General features: G+C 46.2%; 1 protein-coding gene across 2 annotated transcripts in view; it reads left to right on the top strand.

The window, feature by feature from the left end:
- The window catches only part of ttll4 (tubulin tyrosine ligase-like family, member 4), a 97,154-nt gene that overhangs the window by 52,672 nt on the left and 25,074 nt on the right, over positions 1-19,408 (top strand). For both annotated transcript variants that reach the window (XM_055638804.1, XM_055638803.1), the window contains exons 9-13: positions 2,344-2,426; positions 5,432-5,560; positions 7,675-7,797; positions 12,542-12,640; positions 17,373-17,507. In XM_055638804.1, coding sequence (XP_055494779.1) covers positions 2,344-2,426; positions 5,432-5,560; positions 7,675-7,797; positions 12,542-12,640; positions 17,373-17,507 — 569 coding nt within the window. The remainder of the gene's footprint in view (positions 1-2,343; positions 2,427-5,431; positions 5,561-7,674; positions 7,798-12,541; positions 12,641-17,372; positions 17,508-19,408) is intronic.

Below are 19,408 nucleotides of genomic sequence, written 5' to 3'. Positions count from 1 at the left end.
TGTAATTTACCGTACTTCTAATAAAAATTAAAAAAAAAAAAAAAAAAGGAAGTGGAAAGAACTAATAGAAATTGCATTAATTGCAATGTGTAAAAAGAGTTGAGATACTGTCTTATAATTTTGCTGCATGTCATTGTGGTATATATCATGTCGTAATTGGTGAATATGTTTAGTTTGTGACTTTATTTGAAGCAGAAATAGTATGTGAATGCTTCATTGAGCATAATTCCGACTGGTAACTACACGCTTCGTCCGAGCACATTATCGCACGCTGTCATGCAAGCCGTCTTAAATGACCACCTAAACTGTCATTTGGCAACCTAAAAAGCTGCCAAGGTTGCCCGGCTGGCAACAGGGAAAAAAAGTTAAGCGAGAGCCCTGGATATGGGCCAAAAGCAGGCAGGTGGGACTAGTGTAGCTGGGTCCCAACCCATTCCTTCTCTCCAGAGATGCTGCCTGTCCCGCTGTGTTACTCCAGCGTTTTGTAGCTGGGACATGTTAGCCAAATGTGGGCAAGTCGGGCTTCACGCTGTATAAGTATGAGTATAGGTTCATAGCAAAAGGATTTGAGTATAGGTTCATAGCAAAAGGATTTGAGTATAGGAGCAGGGAGGTTCTACTGCAGTTGTACAGGGTCTTGGTGAGACCACACCTGGAGTATTGCGTACAGTTTTGGTCTCCAAATCTGAGGAAGGACATTATTGCCATAGAGGGAGTGCAGAGAAGGTTCACCAGACAGATTCCTGGGATGTCAGGACTGTCTTATGAGGAAAGACTGGATAGACTTGGTTTATACTCTCTAGAATTTAGGAGATTGAGAGGGGATCTTATAGAAACATACACAATTCTTAAGGGGTTGTACAGGCCAGATGCAGGAAGATTGCTCCCGATGTTGGGGAAGTCCAGGACAAGGGGTCACAGCTTAAGGATAAGGGGGAAATCCTTTAAAACCGAGATGAGAAGAACTTTTTTCACACAGAGAGTGGTGAATCTCTGGAACTCTGCCGCAGAGGGTAGTTGAGGCCAGTTCATTGGCTATATTTAAGAGGGAGTTAGATGTGGCCCTTGTGGCTAAGGGGATCAGAGGGTATGGAGAGAAGGCAGGTACGGGATACTGAGTTGGATGATCAGCCATGATCATATTGAATGGCGGTGCAGGCTCGAAGGGCCGAATGGCCTACTCCTGCACCTAATTTCTATGTTTCTTTAACGCTATATGTCCCAAATGTGGAATAATGGAGTTCATACTTGTAAAGATATGTAAACACAGTACTCTGTAAAAGCTATTTAGAGGAAGCGACTCTTGTAGATCGCCATGATGGTGGGGAGGTCAATGCAGCGGCCACCGCATTTTGCAATATTCTTTGTTCCTGGGCGTTCGAGTTGCCAAACCTAATCCTACCTGTAGCTAATGGCTTCCCTGCATATGTGATGCTCGTCCAGTGTTAATTTCCTTCATGTGACTAGCATGCAAGCAGCTAGAGAGATCACACTGACCTTGTAATCCCCAGCCTGTAGCGCAGCGTTGCTGTTGTTCTTGGACGCTGCTATGTTTGTGTTTTGTGGCCATGAAGTTCACAAATAGATGCCAAGTTATCAATAAGGAACAAAAACGTTGGTAATATGGGACGGCTGGTCTTACTATTAGAGAGTGAAAGGCAATGGATAGAGTTCTTGTGGACGAGGATGTTTCCACCTGTGGGTGAGTCCAGGACAAGAGGCCATGACTTCAGAATAAAAGGATGTACTTTTAGAAAAGAGGTGAGAATTAAGGGACACAAGTTTAGGGGTAACATGAGGGGGAACTTCTTTACTCTGAGAGTGGAAGCTGTGTGGAATGAGCTTCCAGTGGAAGTGGTGGAGGCAGGTTCGATTTTATCATTTAAAAATAAATTGGATAGGTATATGGACGGGAAAGGAATGGAGGGTCATGGTCTGAGTGCAGGTAGATGGGACAAGGTGAGAGTCTTAAGTGTTCGGCACAGACTAGAAGGGCCAAGATGGCCTGTTTCCATGCTGTAATTGTTATATGATTACATGATTATATATGGTAAGGAAGAACTTCTTTAGTGGGTTGCGGATCTGTGGAATTCATTGCCACAGACGGCTGTGGAGGCCAAGTCAATGCATATATTTAAGGCGGAGATTGATAGATCCTTGATTAGTACGGGTTATGGGGCGAAGGCAGGAGAATGGGGTTGAGAGGGAGAGATAGATCAGCCATGATTGAACGGCGGAGTAGACGTGATGGGCCGAACGGCCTATTTCTGCTCCGATCATGACTTGAATCAACCATCTCTTGACATCCTGATGGCTTTTCTGTTGCTTTTTTTCCTTAAACAGCCTGCATCTGCAAGAGGAATTGGGATTCAAGTTATTCACAAATGGAATCAGATCCCCAAGAAGCGACCTCTGCTGGTTCAGAAGTAAGAATTTATCTTCCTTGATCTACATTTACACTTATGTGGATGTACATACGTATTTTTTTTTTTTTACTGGACAGTTTAATTACCCCCAGTTCTCACAAAATTCCACCGTCCATCGGGCATTTCTCACCCCTCCCCTTTAAGCAATCCGTGGCCTTCATGACACCCTGATCCAATCTTCCATCCCCACAGAGTGAGGCCAAATGCAAATTGGAGGAAGAGCGGCTGACATTTTGTTTGGGCAACTTGTAACCCTGCAGTATGAATGTTGATTTCACTAATTAAAATGCCCTTTCACCTATTTTCTATGTTTCTATTTGATTGGGGACGATCAGCCATGATCACAATGAATGACTGCAGGCACGAAATTTCGTTCAGACTGAAAGGTCTGAATGACAATAAAGGAAATTCAACGAATGGCAGTGCTGGCTCGAAGGGTTGAATGGCCTCCAACTGCACCTATTTTCTATCCCTTCCCTCTCTGCATTAGGGAGGCACGTATAATCTTCCCAGGTGATTCGAAGCAGTGATTCCCATGCATTTCTACTCAATGTAGTCGGCCACATTTGCCATTCCTAAATGTTTTAAGAAGGAACTGCAGATGCTGGATAATCGAAGGTACACAAAAAATGCTGGAGAAACTCAGTGGGTGCAGCAGCATCTATGGAGCGAAGGAAATAGGCAACGTTTCGTCCCGAAACGTTGCCTATTTCCTTCGCTCCATAGATGCTGCTGCACCCGCTGAGTTTCTCTAGCCTTTTTGTGTAGGTTTGCCATTCCTAATGCGGTCTGTAGATTAGCGAAACCAAATGGCAAAAGGATGATTTGCTTTGCAACCGCCCTGAGCTTCCTACCACCTGCCACTTTAACTCTCCAAGGTAGAGACAAAATGCTGGAGTAACTCAGCGGGACAGGCAGCCTCTCTGGGGAGAAGGAGTGGGTGACGTTGCGGGTCGAGACCCTTCTTCAGACCCGAAACGTCAACCGTTTCCTTCTCTCCAGAGATGCTGTCGGCCCCGCTGAGTTACTCCAGCATTTCGTGTCTATCTTCGATTTAAATCAGCATCTGCAGTTCTTTCCTCCACTCTTTTACACTCCGTCTCTCCTACTTTGATCTGTCTGTCTGCAATCTTCTGCTCTGTTGGACAATGAGATCCAATGCAGACCTGAGGAGCAACTAAGCATCTCATCTTCAGTCTGGGCATATTGCAGCTTTGGGATTCAATGTTGAAATGCTCACCTTTAACTAATTCTGCCACTGCATAGAAACGTAGAAACATAGAAAATAGATGCAGGAGTAGGCCATTTGGCCCTTCGAGCCTGCACCCGCCATTCAATATGATCATGGCTGATCATCCAACTCAGTGTCCCATCCCTGCCTTCTCTCCATACCCCCTGATCCATTTAGCCACAAGAGCCACATCTAACTCCCTCTTAAATATAGCCAAGGAACTGGTCTCAACTACCTGCTGTGGCAGAGAATTCCACAGATTCACCACTCTCTGTGTAAAAAATGTTTTTTCTCATCTCGGTCCTAAAAGGTCCTAAACTGTGACCCCTTGTTCTGGACTTCCCCAACATCAGGAACAATCTTCCTGCATCTTCCCCCTTAAGAATTTATACACTTCTTTCAGGTCTCCCCTCAGCCTCCAAAGCTCCAGAGAAAACAACCCAACTCTCCTTATACTTTAAGAAAGAACTACAGATGCTGAAAAATTCGAAGGCGGACGAAAATGCTGGAGAAACTCAGCGGGTGGAGGCAGCATCACCCGCTGAGTTTCTCCAGCATTTTTGTCTACCTTCTCCATATAGTTAATTCCTTCTAGCCCAGGCTCCTGGATATTAGCCTAACCTGCTTAACATGTCCCTTAACGCTGCTATTAACCACTGCAGCTAATCGTGGCTGCCAGCAGAAATCATATAGAAGATAAATTGTAATCACCCATTTAACTTTGGTTTAGTTTAGAGATACAGCGCGGAAACAGGCCCTTCGGCCCACCGGGTCCGTGCCGACCAGCGATCCACGCACATTAGCACCATCCGACACCCACTAGGGACAATTTTTTTTTAACAATTACCAAGCCAATCAACCTACAAACCTGTGCGTCTTTGGAGTGTGGGAGGAAACCCAAGATCTTGGAGAAAACCCACGCAGGTCACGGGGAGAACGTACAAACTACCTACAGACAGCGCCCGTAGACGGGGTCAAACCCAGGACTCCGGCGCTGCATTCGCTGTCAGGCAGCAACTCTACCGCTGTGCCACCATGACCAACCTGTTTGATTTCATTACTCTGCAATAGAATTCCCTATGTCCTATACATTGCTTCCTTTCATCTTCTCTGCAACTTGAACTAATTTTACTTTTCCCCAGTTCTGACAATGATTTTGGACCTGAAATGTTAACTGTTTAAGGGGCTGTCCCACTGCGGCAACCTAATCCACGAGTTCAGGAGAGTTTGCCCTCGACTCGTACTCGCAGCATGGACGACACAAGGGAGGTCTTTGTAACTCTCCTTCATGCTCGAGAGTAGTCCCCGCGTCCTCGAGGCCTCAGCTAGGTTGCGGCGTATTTTTCAGCACGCTGAAAAATGCCCGCAAGTAAAAAAAGGTCGCCATGGAAAAAATTGATTTTTCTTTTACTCGTAGGTTTAGTCGAAGTAGGTCGTAGTAGGTCGGCATGTTAGTCGTAGGTAATCGAGGGTAGTCGTAGATAGTCTTCATCATAGTCGAAGGGAGGTCGTCTTCACTCTCCACTATTCGGTGTCCAATTTTCCCCAAGCTGGTCTTCAACATAGTTGAAGGAGGTCTTCAACAAGACACTTTTTCAAACTCTTCTAAACTCGCCAATTAGGTTGCCGCAGTGGGACAGCCCCTTAATGTATCCATAGATGCTGCTTGACCTGTTGAGTGTTTCCAACATGTTCTGTTCATATTGAGAGTTGCACGCAAATTTAACTGGAAACCTTTTCATATATTGCAATATCTTTCTTTTCCTTGCTCTAGATACTTGCACAGACCCTACCTCATTGGTAACAGTAAATTTGATTTAAGAATATACGTCTATGTAACCTCATATGATCCTCTGCGGATATACATGTTTACAGATGGCCTGGTCCGTTTTGCAAGCTGCAAGTAAGTTTATAAAGACAACAGAACGGAATAGTAACTGGTTGCTGCCGTTTAATTTGAGCCTCGGAGGGTTGTATCTTTGATGCATCTACCAATGATTTTTCATAAATGTCACGTTTATTTGCTCTTTGAGTCTTGCAACGTGGAATTGGGTTGATTAGTTGTAGATAGTCACAAAATGCTGGAGTAACTCAGCGGGCGGGATCTCAGGAGAGAAGGAATGGGTGACATTTGGAGTCGAGACCTTTATTCAGACTGAGATTCAAGAGAGAGGGAGTCTAGGGATATGGATTAAGGGGTTGGACAGGCGAGATGCAGGAAGATTGTTCCCGATGTTGGGGAAGTCCAGAACAAGGGGTCACACAGTTTAAGGATAAGGGGGAAATCTTTTAGAACCGAGATGAGAAAAAACATTTTTCACACAGAGAGGGAGTTAGATGTGACCCCTGTGGCTAAAGGGATCAGGGGGTATGGAGAGAAAGCAGGTACAGGATACTGAGTTGGATGATCAGCCATGATCATATTGAATGGCGGTGCAGGCTCGAAGGGCTGAATGGCCTACTCCTGCACCTATTTTCTATGTTTCCGTGGGTGTGAAAACGACAGATCAAAGCAGACGATGATAAGGAAATGTAGAATGATTCATTGTTAGCTGAGGGGAAGGCATAAAATCAGTAACTGGAGCACGCAGTGCTGGAGTAACTCAGCGGGACCTGCAACATCTCTGGAGAGAAGGAATGGGTGACGTTTCGGTTCAAGACCCACCTTCTTCAGTCTGCCATGCTGCCTATCCTGCTGAGTTACTCCAGCATTTAGTGTCTATCTTCAGTGTAAACCGGCAACTGCGGTTCCTTCCCATGCATTCAGGCACAAAGAAAATCTGGTCTACGCCATAGCTAATGGAAGGACTGTTTAGAAATCTGATAACGGAAGGGAAGAGGCTGGTCCAGACAAAGAATGTATATAGTACAATATTAATCACAACTTGTTATGAAATATGGTTAATTTGCTTCAGATGCATTCTTTCGTGTTCGTATTCTAGGACTGCACAAAACTTGAGAGTCTTCAATATACACCAGTCTTTAATGCTTTACCCAATGCTGGCAGCAAGACTACTCCAAATGACTGCACACTCACTCACTATAGACTGGGGAAAAAACTACATACAAAACATCTCCTTTTGTCCTGTGTAGCGCCACCTGCTGCACGGGAGGAGCAACGCGTCCTCCCACCCCACACAGTCCACCAAACATCAAGTCAAGTCAAGTCAAGTCAAGTTTATTTGTCACATACACATACGAGATGTGCAGTGAAATGAAAGTGGCAATGCTCGCGGACTTTTGTGCAAAAGACAAACAACAAAACAACCAAACAAATTATAAACACAATCATAACACACATATTCTTTTACATAATAAATAATGGAAGGAAGGAAAAACGTTCTGTAGAGTTAGTCCCTGGTGAGATAGGCGTTTACAGTCCGAATTGCCTCTGGGAAGAAACTCCTTCTCAACCTCTCCGTTCTCACCGCATGGCAACGGAGGCGTTTGCCTGACCGTAGCAGCTGGAACAGTCCGTTGCAGGGGTGGAAGGGGTCTCTCATGATTTTGTTTGCTCTGGAGTTGCACCTCCTGTTGTATAGTTCCTGCAGGGGGGTGAGTGAAGTTCCCATAGTGCGTTCAGCCGAACGCACTACTCTCTGCAGAGCCTTCTTGTCCTTGGCAGAGCAATTCCCAAACCAGATGGTAATGTTCCCGGACAAGATGCTTTCCACCGCCGCTGCGTAGAAGCACTGGAGGATCCTCGGAGACACTCTGAATTTCCTCAATTGCCTGAGGTGGTAAAGGCGCTGCCTTGCCTTACTCACGAGTGCTGAGGCGTGTGATGCCCATGTCATATCCTCAGAGATGTGGACTCCCAGATATTTAAAACAGTTCACCCTATCCACAGGATCCCCATTTATACTCAATGGAGTGTACGTCCTCGGATGATGTGCCCTCCTAAAGTCCATGATCAGCTCCTTCGTTTTTTTGATGTTCAAGAGGAGGCTGTTCTCCTGGCACCAGAGTTTCCCTCTTTACAACGCTAACGTGTTCATTTTTCTTTTTATTGATCAGGTATTCATCTTCCATGAAGAGCCTTAGTAACAAATTTATGCATCTCACAAACTACAGTGTAAATAAACTAAATGCAGAATACAAGCCCAACAGTGATGGAAAGCTCTGTCAAGGCCATAAGTGGTAAGTCGGAGTTTTGGACACTTTTATGCCACGCGGTGGGTGCTCTGTTCTGGAATGCACTGGACTACTTTCTATTCCCCTAGATGTGTCCATCTCCACATCTCCAACAGAACTCACACAATTAAGTTACAGAGATAGGTTGAATAAGTTAGGTCTTTATTCTCTGGAGCGCAGAAGGTTAAGGGGGGACTTGATAGAGGTCTTTAAAATGATGAGAGGGATAGACAGAGTTGATGTGGACAAGCTTTTCCCTTTGAGAATAGGGAAGATTCAAACAAGAGGACATGACTTCAGAATTAAGGGACAGAAGTTTAGGGGTAACATGAGGGGGAACTTCTTTACTCAGAGAGTGGTAGCGGTGTGGAATGAGCTTCCAGTGGAAGTGGTGGAGGCAGGTTCGTTGGTATCATTTAAAAATAAATTGGATAGGCATATGGATGAGAAGGGAATGGAGGGTTATGGTATGAGTGCAGGCAGGTGGGACTGAGGGAAAAAAAGTTGTTCGGCATGGACTTGTAGGGCCGAGATGGCCTGTTTCCGTGCTGTAATTGTTATATGGTTACTCAACACTATTAAATGCTGTCTCCTCCCATCCCCCCGCCCTCGGGCTCCTCCTCCTCCCTTTTTCCTTCCTTCTCCCCCCTATCCCCCATCAGTCTGAAGAAGGGTTTCGGCCCGAAACGTTGCCTATTTCCTTCGCTCCATAGATGCTGCTGTACCCGCTGAGTTTCTCCAGCATTTTTGTGTACATTCGATCTTCCAGCATCTGCAGTTCCTTCTTGAACACTATTAAATTTGAGTCGCGTTGGTAATATACTTTGGCGAAAAGAAAGTAGCCAGGCCAAAATAATCTATACACAATGTGTAGGGAGGAACTGCAGAGGCTAGTTTATACTCCCCCACCCTGCTCATTATTCTATGTTCACTGCTCATTATTCTATGTTCGCTCTTCGGGGTGAGATGCTAACTGCATTTCGTTGTCTCTGTACTGTACACTGCACAATGACAATAAAGATTGAATCTGAATCTGAAGATCGAATTGGCATTCGATCCAATTTGAGATTCCAGCTACCAAGACAGATGTGTACAGCAATTCGTTCTTCCCCCGCACAATTAATGCATGGAATAGCCTTCACCCTACCATAGTTACCCAACCAGATGCAACTAAATTTAAGGTCGCTCTTTCTTCCCAAAAAACGTTTCTGGCTTAAGTCCTCCCTCCACCACCTCCAGTTTAAATTCCATTTGGAATATTTTAGAGGGCCAAGAAACCAAGAAGATAGCCACAGTCTTAGAATAAAGGGGAGGTCATTTAAGACTGAGAAAAATCTTTTTCACCCAGAGAGTTGGGTATTTATGGAATTCCCTGCCACAGAGGGCAGTGGAGGCCAAATCACTGGATGGGTTTAAGAGAGAGTTCGATAGAGCTCTAGGGGCTAGTGGTATCAAGGGAAATGGGGAGAAGGCAGGCACGGGTTATTGATAGGGGACGATCAGCCATGTTCACAATGAATGGCGGTGCTGGCTCGAACGGCTGAATGGCCTCCTCCTGCACCTGTTTTCTATGTTTCTATGACACAAAATTGCTGGAGTAACGCAGCGGGCCAGTCAGCATCTCTGGAGAGAAAGGAATAAGTGAAGTTTCGGGTTGAGACCCTTCTTCAGACTGGGAGTCAGTCAGAGGCGAGGGAATCTAGAGGTATGAAAAGTTAACGAACAAGTCAAGAGCCAGCACTGATGATTCAAGAAAGGTGGAGCCCATAAAGGTCCATTGTTGCTGACCTTTCTGTCCTGGGCTGCCTCCACTGTCAGAGTGAGGCCACACGTAAATTGGAGTAACAGCACCTCATATCTCGTTTGGGCAGCTTACCAACCCAACAGTATGAATATTAATTTCTCTAATTTCAAGTAACCTTTGCATTCCTTCTCTCTCTGTTTCTCCCCCACCCGAGTCATCGTGCTAGTTGCACTGTTTGTATCCCTTCATGATCACCTCTTCCACCGCCAACAATGGACCATTGTGGGCTCTGCCATTCTTGAGTCATCGGTGCCGGCATTAACTTGTTCCCTGGTAGAAAATAAAGGGTGGCACGGTGGCGCAGCGGTACAGCTTGCTGCCTTACGGCGGCTGAAACACGGGTTCGATCCTGGGCCACCACCTTGCCATAGAGGGAGTACAGAGAAGGTTCACCAGACTGATTCCTGGGATGTCAGGACTTTCATATGAAGACAGACCGGATAGACTCGGCTTGTACTCGCTAGAATTTAGAAGATTGAGGGGGGGATCTTATAGAAACTTACAAAATTCTTAAGGGGTTGGACAGGCTAGATGCAGGAAGATTGTTCCCGATGTTGGGGAAGTCCAGAACAAGGGGTCACAGTTTAAGGATAATGGGGGAAGTCTTTTAGGACCGAGATGAGGAAAACATTTTTCACACAGAGAGTGGTGAATCTGTGGAATTCTCTGCCACAGAAAGTAGTTGAGGCCAGTTCATTGGCTATATTTAAGAAGGAGTTAGATGTGGCCCTTGTGGATAAAGGGATCAGGGGGTATGGAGAGAAGGCAGGTACAGGATACTGAGTTGGGTGATCAGCCATGATCATATCGAAGGGCCGAATGGCCTCCCTGTACCTATTTTCTATGAGCCTATGTTTCTACGGGTGCTGTCTGTATGGATTTTGTACGTTCTCCCCATGACTACGTGGATTTTCTCCAAGATCTTCAGTTTTCTCCCACGCTCCAAAGATGTACGGGTTTGTAGGTTAATTGGCTTGGTATTAATGTAAAAATTAGAAACATAGAAAGTAGGTGCAGGAGTAGGCCATTCGGCCCTTTGAGCCAGCACTGCCATTCAATATGATCATGGCTAATCATCCAACATCAGTACTCTGTTCCAGCTTTTCCCCCATATCCCTTGATTCCCTTAGCCCTAAGAGCTAATCTCTAACTCTCTCTTGAAAATTGTCCCCAGTGTGTGTGGGATAGTGTGTAAGACCACCTTTGTCTGTTTTACATAGCCAGGCTCAAAGACGCATAGTGCCACAACTAGTATATCTGCTACCTCACAGCGCCAGCAATAAAGCTCCCATAGCACTCTCTGGTGCAAATCTTTGGTTTTTAGTTGTTTTTAAAAAAAATCAATATCTTTTTAATTTAGTCTTCAGGACATAACAAAGTGCAAAGTTGTCTATTTGTTACAGACAAGAGTGTACAAAAAGAATAAATAAAAAACAACTTATGCTAACATATAACAAGACAACAACAATAAAAGAAAAATGAGATACCAAAAATAATCCCTGCCCAGTCACTGCCAGTGAGCATATGCAAATATCACAACAATAATCCACGATAAATGAATGGGTAGACCTTTAAGCTGTTAAACTGTGCTTGATGACCAAGCATTTATAAAGTCTGGAATGCATTTAAAAAAGGTCCCCACGCTTTCTGAAACCTTCCATTTGAATGTTGAAGTGAGTACCAGATTTTGTCGAGCTTTAGGCAGGACATAATATCTGTCAGCCATTGAGTACGAGTGGACTCCGTCCATCTGCGCAGGATTGTTTCAGTTTATTTCAGATTAAAGGTACAGCGTACAGCATACACTTGAGTCCAAACTGACCAGCATCCCCCCCCCCCCCCCCCCCCCCCCCCCCCCCCCCCCCCCGTACACTGTCACTATTCTATACACTTGGGACAATTTACAATTCTTACCAAAGCCAATTAACCTACAACCTGTTGTGCTGAAGCAAAGCAAGAATTTCATTGTCCTATCTGGGACACATGATAATAAACTCTCTTGAATCTTGAACTTGTACCTCTTTGGAGTGTGGGAGGAAAGTGGAGTACCCGGAAAAAAGGCACGCGGTCACGAAGAGAAGGTAGAAACTCCGTACAGACAACACCCGTTGTCAGGATCGAACCAGGGACTCTGGCGCTGTGAGGCAGCAACTCTATACTGTGCCACCGCGTTGAGGGAGTGCAGCGTAGGTTTACAAGGTTAATACCCGGGATGGCGGGACTATCATATGCTGAGAGAATGGAGCGGCTGGGCTTGTACACTCTGGAGTTTAGAAGAATGAGAGGGAATCTTATTGAAACGTATAAGATTATTCAGGGTTTGGACACGCTAGAGGCAGGAAACATGTTCCCGATGTTGGGGGAGTCCAGAACCAGGGTCCACAGTTCAAGAATAAGGGGTAAGCCATTTAGAACTGAGATGAGGAAACACTTTTTCACACAGAGAATGGTGAGCCTGTGGAATTCTCTGCCTCAGAGGGCGGTGGAGGCCGGTTCTCTGGATACTTTCAAGAGAGAGCTAGATAGGGATCTTAAAGCTAATGGAGTTGGGGGGATATGGGGAGAAGGCAGGAACGGGGTACTGATTGGGGATGATCAGCCATGATCACATTGAACGGCAGTGCTGGCTCGAAGGGCCGAATGGCCTACTCCTGCACCTATTGTCTATTGATAAGTTCACAAGTAATTGGAGCAGAATTAGGCCATTCGGCCCAAGTCTACTCCCCCATTCAATCATAGCTGATGTAACCTTCCCTCTCAATCCCATTCTCCTGCTTTCTCCCCATAAACCCGTGTTGTCGGAGCTAGTCTCTCCCGTCCCATGTCAAGTATTTCCCAGCCACGCTTGTCTTTCGTATCTTCAAAATTGCTCTTCTCGCTTGGTTTTATAACTCAATGTACAGGTGAAACTGATGGTACACATTGCTGTTTTCCCCTCCTTTCTAGGAGTCTTAAGGCGCTGTGGCTGTATCTTAATCAAAAGGGAGTGAAGATCGAACAATTACAGGAACAAATGAAGGATGTGATCATTAAAACAATCATAGCGTGAGTAATAACAACTGTCTAGGTATAACAAATGAGTTTTGTTACTCGTCTCTGCATTTTATTGGGACTGATCACAGCTTGGTCTGGGAACAGCTACATCCAAGACCACAAGAAATTGTAGCGAATTGTGGACACAGCCCAGACCATCACACAATTCTTTAGGACCGAGGTGAGAAAAACATTTTTCACACAGAGAGTGGTGAATCTGTGGAATTCTCTGCCACAGAAGGTAGTTGAGGCCAGTTCATTGGCTATATTTAAGAGGTAGTTAGATGTGGCCCTTGTGGCTAAAGGGATCAGGAGGTATGGAGAGAAGGCAGGTACAGGATACTGAGTTGGATGATCAGCCATGTTCACATTGAATGGCGGTGCAGGCTCGAAGGGCCGAATGGCCTACTCCTGCACCTATTTTCTATGTTTCTAAACCCACCATTGCATGTTCCCCAAGTTGCACCAGCTTCTCATCTTCACCCAATAAACAGCTTATAACGAAAGGCCTGTTTCCTTTATCACCGTTACTTGTTTGCATAACTTTCATTCCTTGTTCTTTATCTCTCTACGTCTCCTATTTTCCTTTCCCCTGATGACTAGTTTGAAGAAGGGTCTCGACCCGAAACGGCCTTGCATGAACATCACCCATTCCTTCTCTCCAGGGATGCTGCCTTTCCCGCTGAGTTACTCCGGCATTTTGAGTCTCCCTTCCATTGACTGCATCTACACTTCACCCACACCGGCAAGGCCAGCAGCATAATCAAGGACGAGTCACCCCCTGGCCACTCCCACTTCACCCATCTCCCATCAAAAGGTATAGAAGTGTGAATACGCACACCTCAAGATCCAGGGAGTTTTTCTTCCCAGCTGTTATCTAGCAACTGAGCCACCTTACTGCAACCAGAGAGCAGTCCTCAACTACTAACTACCTCATCAGGGACCCTCGGACTATCTTTAATCGGACATTCATTTCCACATACCTCGACCACTCCATCCTATCCCCACTGGACCAATCCCTCCCTACCTATGTCCAAGACACATCACAGGCTCTTTGTCTCTTCAACGACTTCCGTTTGCCAGGCCCTCACTCATAGAAACATAGAAATTAGGTGCAGGAGTAGGCCATTTGGCCCTTCGAGCCTGCACCGCCATTCGATATGATCATGGCTGATCATCCAACTCAATATCCTGTAACTGCCTTCTCTCCACACCCCCTGATCCCTTTAGCCACAAGGGCCACATCTAACTCCCTCTTAAATATAACCAATGAACTGGCCTCAACTACCTTCTGTGGCAGAGAATTCCACAGATTCACCACTCTCTGTGTGAAAAATAATTTTCTCATCTCGGTCCTAAAAGACTTCCCTCTTATCCTTAAACTGTGACCCCTAGTTCTGGACTTCCCCAACATCGGGAACAATCTTCCTGCATCTAGCCTGTCCAACCCCTTAAGAATTTTGTAAGTTTCTATAAGATCCCCCCTCAATCTTCTGAATTCTAGCGCGTACAAGCCGCGTGTACTCCCCCATCTTTACTACGGATGTCCAGTCACTCTACACCTCCATCCCCCACAAGGAAGGACTTAAAGCCCTCCGTTTCTTCCTCGACTGCAGAAACAGCCAATTTACGCCTATCAATGCTCTCCTCCGCCTCGCAGAGCTGGTCCTTACCACCAACAATTTCTCCTTTGACTCCTCTCACTTCCTCCAAGTCCAAGGCGTAGATATGGCCACCAGCATGGGCCCCAGCTATGCCTGCCTCTTTGTAGGGTACGTCGAACAATCCTTGTTCCACGCGTACACTGGCCCCATCCCCGAACTCTACCTCCGCTACACTGATGACTGCATCGGTGGCTACCTCCTGCACCCATGCAGAACTCATTGACTTCATCAACTTCATCACTAATTTCCATCCGGCATTCAAATTCACTTGGACCATCTCCGACATCTCCCTGCCGTTTCTAGATCTCACCGTCTCCATCACAGGAGACGGACTATTGACCGACATCTACTACAAACCCACTGACTCCCATGGCTATCTAGACTACACTTCTTCCCACCCAGCTTCCTGTAAAGACTCTATCCCCTGGTCCCAATTCCTCCTAGGATGAAGTTTTCCATACCAGGGCATCGGAGAGGTCCTCATTCCTTCTTCCTTTATAGATGAGGCTCTCACAATGGTCTCCTCGATATTACGCAGCTCCGCCTCCCCCCATTCTAAAGGACAAAGTCCCCCTTGTCCTCACCTTCCACCCCATCAGCCGTCGCATGCAACATATAATCCTCCGACATTTTCACCACTTCCAACGGGATCCCACCACTGGCCGCATCTTCCCATCTCCACCCCTTCCTGCTTTCCGCAGAGACCGTTCCCTCCGCAACTCCCTGGTCAACTCGTCCCTGTCCCACCCAAACCACCCCCTCCCCTGGCACTTTCCCCATGCAACCGCAGGAGATGCAACTTGTCCCTTTACCTCCCCCCTCGACTCCGTCCAAGGACCCCGACAGTCTTTACAGGCGAGGCAGAGGTTCACTTGCACCTCCTCCCACCTCATCTACTGTATCAGCTGTTCCAGCTGTCAATCGCTGTAAATCGGCGAGACCAAGCGCAGTCTCGGCGATCGTTTCGCTGAACACCTCCGCTCAGACCGACTTAACCTTGCTGCTCTCACGGCCGCTCGGCACTTTAACTTCCCCTCCCATTCCCAATCTGGCCTTTCTGTCCTGGGAGAATTGGAGGAACAGCACCTCATATTTTGCTTGTATAACTTACACCCCAGAGGTATGAACATTGACTTCCCTAACTTCAAGTAGCCCTTGCTTTCACTCTCTCTCTATCACCTTCCCTGTTCTCCCACCAGTCTTACTGTCTCCAACTACACTTTATCTCTGTACCTACCGCCCACCCCTCTGACATCAGTCTGAGAAGGGTCTCGACCCGAAACGTCACCCATTCCTTCTCTCCAGAGATGCTCCCTGTCCCGCTGAGTTACTCCAGCATTTTGCGTCTACCTTTGATTTAAGCCAACATCTGCAGTTCTTTCCTACACATTTAATCGGACTTTACTGGCTTTACCTTGCACTAAACGTTATTCCCTCATCATGTATTTGTATATTGGGAATGGCTGGATTGTAATCATGTATTGCCTTTCCGCTAGTTGGTTGGCACGCAACAAAAACTTTTCACTGTACCTCAGCACACTTCTTCCCCTTGCGTTTGAGGCAGCAGAAGTTATGTAACACCCTCCAGGCGCTGTAGCCAGTTAGGCCTTCCGCATTCAGCTGCAGCAGGGTGATGCCATCCGGTTCCACTTCCGTAGGTGCCCGCCCCTAAAAAGGGCGCATGCTCCTGTTTGGCGCCAAGCCGCGGCGACTGAGGTTGCAATAGGGCTGCAAGCTGCAGCAACTGAGGTTGCACTAGGGCTGCAAGCTGCAGCAACTGAGGTTGCACTAGGGCTGCAAGCCGCGGCAACTGAGGTTGCATTAGGGCTGCAAGCTGCAGCAACCGAGGTTGCACTAGGGCTGCAAGCTGCAGCAACTGAGGTTGCACTAGGGCTGCAAGCTGCAGCAACTGAGGTTGCATTAGGGCTGCAAGCTGCAGCAACTGAGGTTGCACTAGGGCTGCAAGCTGCAGCAACTGAGGTTGCACTAGGGCTGCAAGCTGCAGCAACTGAGGTTGCACTAGGGCTGCAAGCCGAGGTGACTGAGGTTGCATTATTCTTGCTGCTGTCTCTATTTGTTGTCGTTCACCTGACTCGGGTCAGTTGACAGGGCTCACCACGGGGAGGTCGACAACATGAGCCCCATCTCAGTACACTAAATAAACTAAACTGAACTGAACTCTTTCCAGCTTAATAACCATATAACAATTACAGCACGGAAACAGGCCATCTCGGCCCTTCTAGTCCGTGCTGAACACTTTTTTTTTTTTCCCCTAGTCCAATCTACCTGCACTCAGACCATAACCCTCCATTCCTCTCCCGTCCATATACCTATCCAATTGATTTTTAAATAATAAAATCAAACCTGCCTCCACCACTTTTACTGGAAGCTCATTCCACACCGCTACCACTCTCTGAGTAAAGAAGTTCCCCCTCATGTTACCCCTAAACTCCTGTCCATTAATTCTCAAATCATGTCCTCTTGTTTGAATCTTCCCTACTCTCAATGGGAAAAGCTTATCCACGTCAACTCTGTCTATCCCTCTCATCATTTTAAAGACCTCTATCAAGTCCCCCCCTTAACCTTCTGCGCTCCAAAGAATATAATACATTTTATTTATGGGCGCCTTTCAAGAGTCTCAAGGACACCTAATATAGACCTAACTTGGTCAACCTTTCTCTGTAACTTAGTTGCTGAAACCCAGGCAACATTCTAGTAAATTTCCCCTGTACTATCTCTATTTTGTTGACATCCTTCCGATAATTAGGCGACCAAAATTGTACACCATACTCCAGAATTGGCCTCACCGATGCCTTGTACAATTTTAACATTACATCCCAATATCTATACTCAATGCTCTGATTTATAAAGGTTTAATGGCATTGTTCCGATAGCAGGGCGATCAAAACTAATACCCCATGTGCGGCCTCACCAACATCTTACACAACTGTTAGGTGGAGTTCCACCCTCTATCTCGATTCACTCAATGTAGTGAGCATTGTTAACTTAAGATTGTTTTTTCATTGACATGAATGCAGCCGGTTTCAGTTTTTATTCATTTTGTGTATTTGGCTTTGCAGTTCTGAATCTTACGTGAATAGTCAGGTAAACCTGTATGTAAGAAACCGTTACACCTGCCACGAGCTCTTTGGATTTGACATAATGCTGGATGAGAACTTGAAAATGTGGGTTCTAGAAGTCAATATCTCACCAAGGTATCAGTATAACCATTGAAATGTTCAACTACCTTAATTGATGTTGTGTCTAAGCTTGGCACTGGCAAGTTGGTGCATTCTTCTGAAAGATCTTTCAACTCTTATTGTAGTCATATGGCTTGAAAACAGGCCCTTCAGCCCAACTTGGCCACACCGACCAACATACATTAGTCCCACCCACCTGCCTGCATTTGGCCCATATCCCCCTAAACCTATCCACGGACCGAGACCCTTCTTCAGACTGATGTGGGGTGGGGGGAGGAGAAGAAAGGAAGAGACGGTGGTAGTTGGCTGTGGGAGAGCTGGGAAGGGGAGGGGAGAGAGGGAGAAAGCAGGGACTACCTGAAATTGGAGAGGTCAATGTTCATACCACTGGGGTGTAAACTACTTTCCCCCTCCCGTTCCCAGCTCTCCCACAACCCACTGTCTCCGCTTCCTTTCTTTGTCTCGCCCCCCCCACCCCCACATCAGTCTGAAGAAATGTCACCTATTCCTTCGCTCCATAGATGCTGCCTCACCCGCTGAGTTTCTCCAGCATTTTCGTCTACCTTTGATTTTTCCAGCATCTGCAGTTCTTTCTTAAATTACCCACGGGCCTGTCCATTTCTTAAACGTTGCAATAGTACCTGCCTCAACTACCTCCTCCGGCAGCTCGTTCCATGCACCCACCACCCTTTGTGTAAAAAAAAAAAGTCATCCCTCAGGTTCCTATTGTAATTGTAATTGTAATTGTAAATCTTTATTGTCATTTCCTGAGTATTCGCATACTCAGAGGAAACAAAAAAACGTTTCTCAACCAGTGTCCATTCAGTTTTCGTTACAAAATAAATAGCAATTAAAATTAAAATACGTGTCATGAACAATTTAACCCTCTAATAACATTCAATAACATTCAACAGCCGTTCCGACCGGCAGCGGCACAACAGTGGCTCTGCTGTAGTGTGGGGTGTTTGTGCGCGATACTTGGCAGGGGGGAAAGTTCATTTAACAGTCTTATAGCCTGTGGGAAGAAGCTGAGGAGCATCCTGCTGGTTTTGCAGCTGATGCTCCTGTACCTCTTCCCAGATGGGAGGATGGTGAAAAAGTCATGTGATGGGTGGTAAGGGTCTTTGATGATGGAGATGGCTCTGTTGATGCATCTCTTCTTGTATATGTCCAGCAGGAAGGGGAGTGGAGCACCAATCGCCCCCAAGCCTTAAACCTTTATTCTCTGGTTCTGGTTTCTCCAACTCTGGGCAAGAGACTGTGCATCTACCAGATCTATTCCTCTCATGATTTTATGCACCTCTATTAGATCACCCCTCATCCTCTGGCACGGCAAGGAACAGAGTCCCAGCCTGCTCAACCTCTCCCTATAGCTCAGGCCCTCGAGACCTGGCAACATCCTCTTAAATACTGGCTTATTCCAATTTGCAATTTGGCAACATCTTTCCCATCGCATGGTACCCAGAACCGAACTCAAAATGTGGCCTCATCAACGTCTGGTGTAACTGCAACATGACATTTGTACTCAATACTCTGACTATCACCATCTTCTCCATTCTGCCATCTGGGAAGAGGTACAGAAGTATTCAAATTCAAATTCAAAGCACTTTATTCGTCCCCGAGGGGCAATTTAAGAGGGCGCATTACAGTAGCTTTTTAAAAAGGGACACAATCAACAAACATAAGCAGCACGCATACTGCACAATCAACCAGCACACGCATTTCACAGACACACTGCACAATCACACACCGCACAACAACATTCAACACATAGCTGTATCAGCTGCAGAACCAGCAGGATGCTACACAGCTTCTTCCTACAAGCAATAAGACTGGTTAACGGACTATGTCCCCTCCCCATACATCATACACCAACACATCTAACCTCTCCCATACTTTGACAGCTAGGCACCTGC

The sequence above is a fragment of the Leucoraja erinacea genome, chromosome 7 (assembly GCF_028641065.1).
Source record: "Leucoraja erinacea ecotype New England chromosome 7, Leri_hhj_1, whole genome shotgun sequence".
Taxonomy (NCBI): Eukaryota; Metazoa; Chordata; class Chondrichthyes; order Rajiformes; family Rajidae; genus Leucoraja; species Leucoraja erinaceus.
Note: the sequence above shows the minus strand (reverse complement) of the source record. Positions and strands in the feature narration are given on the sequence as shown.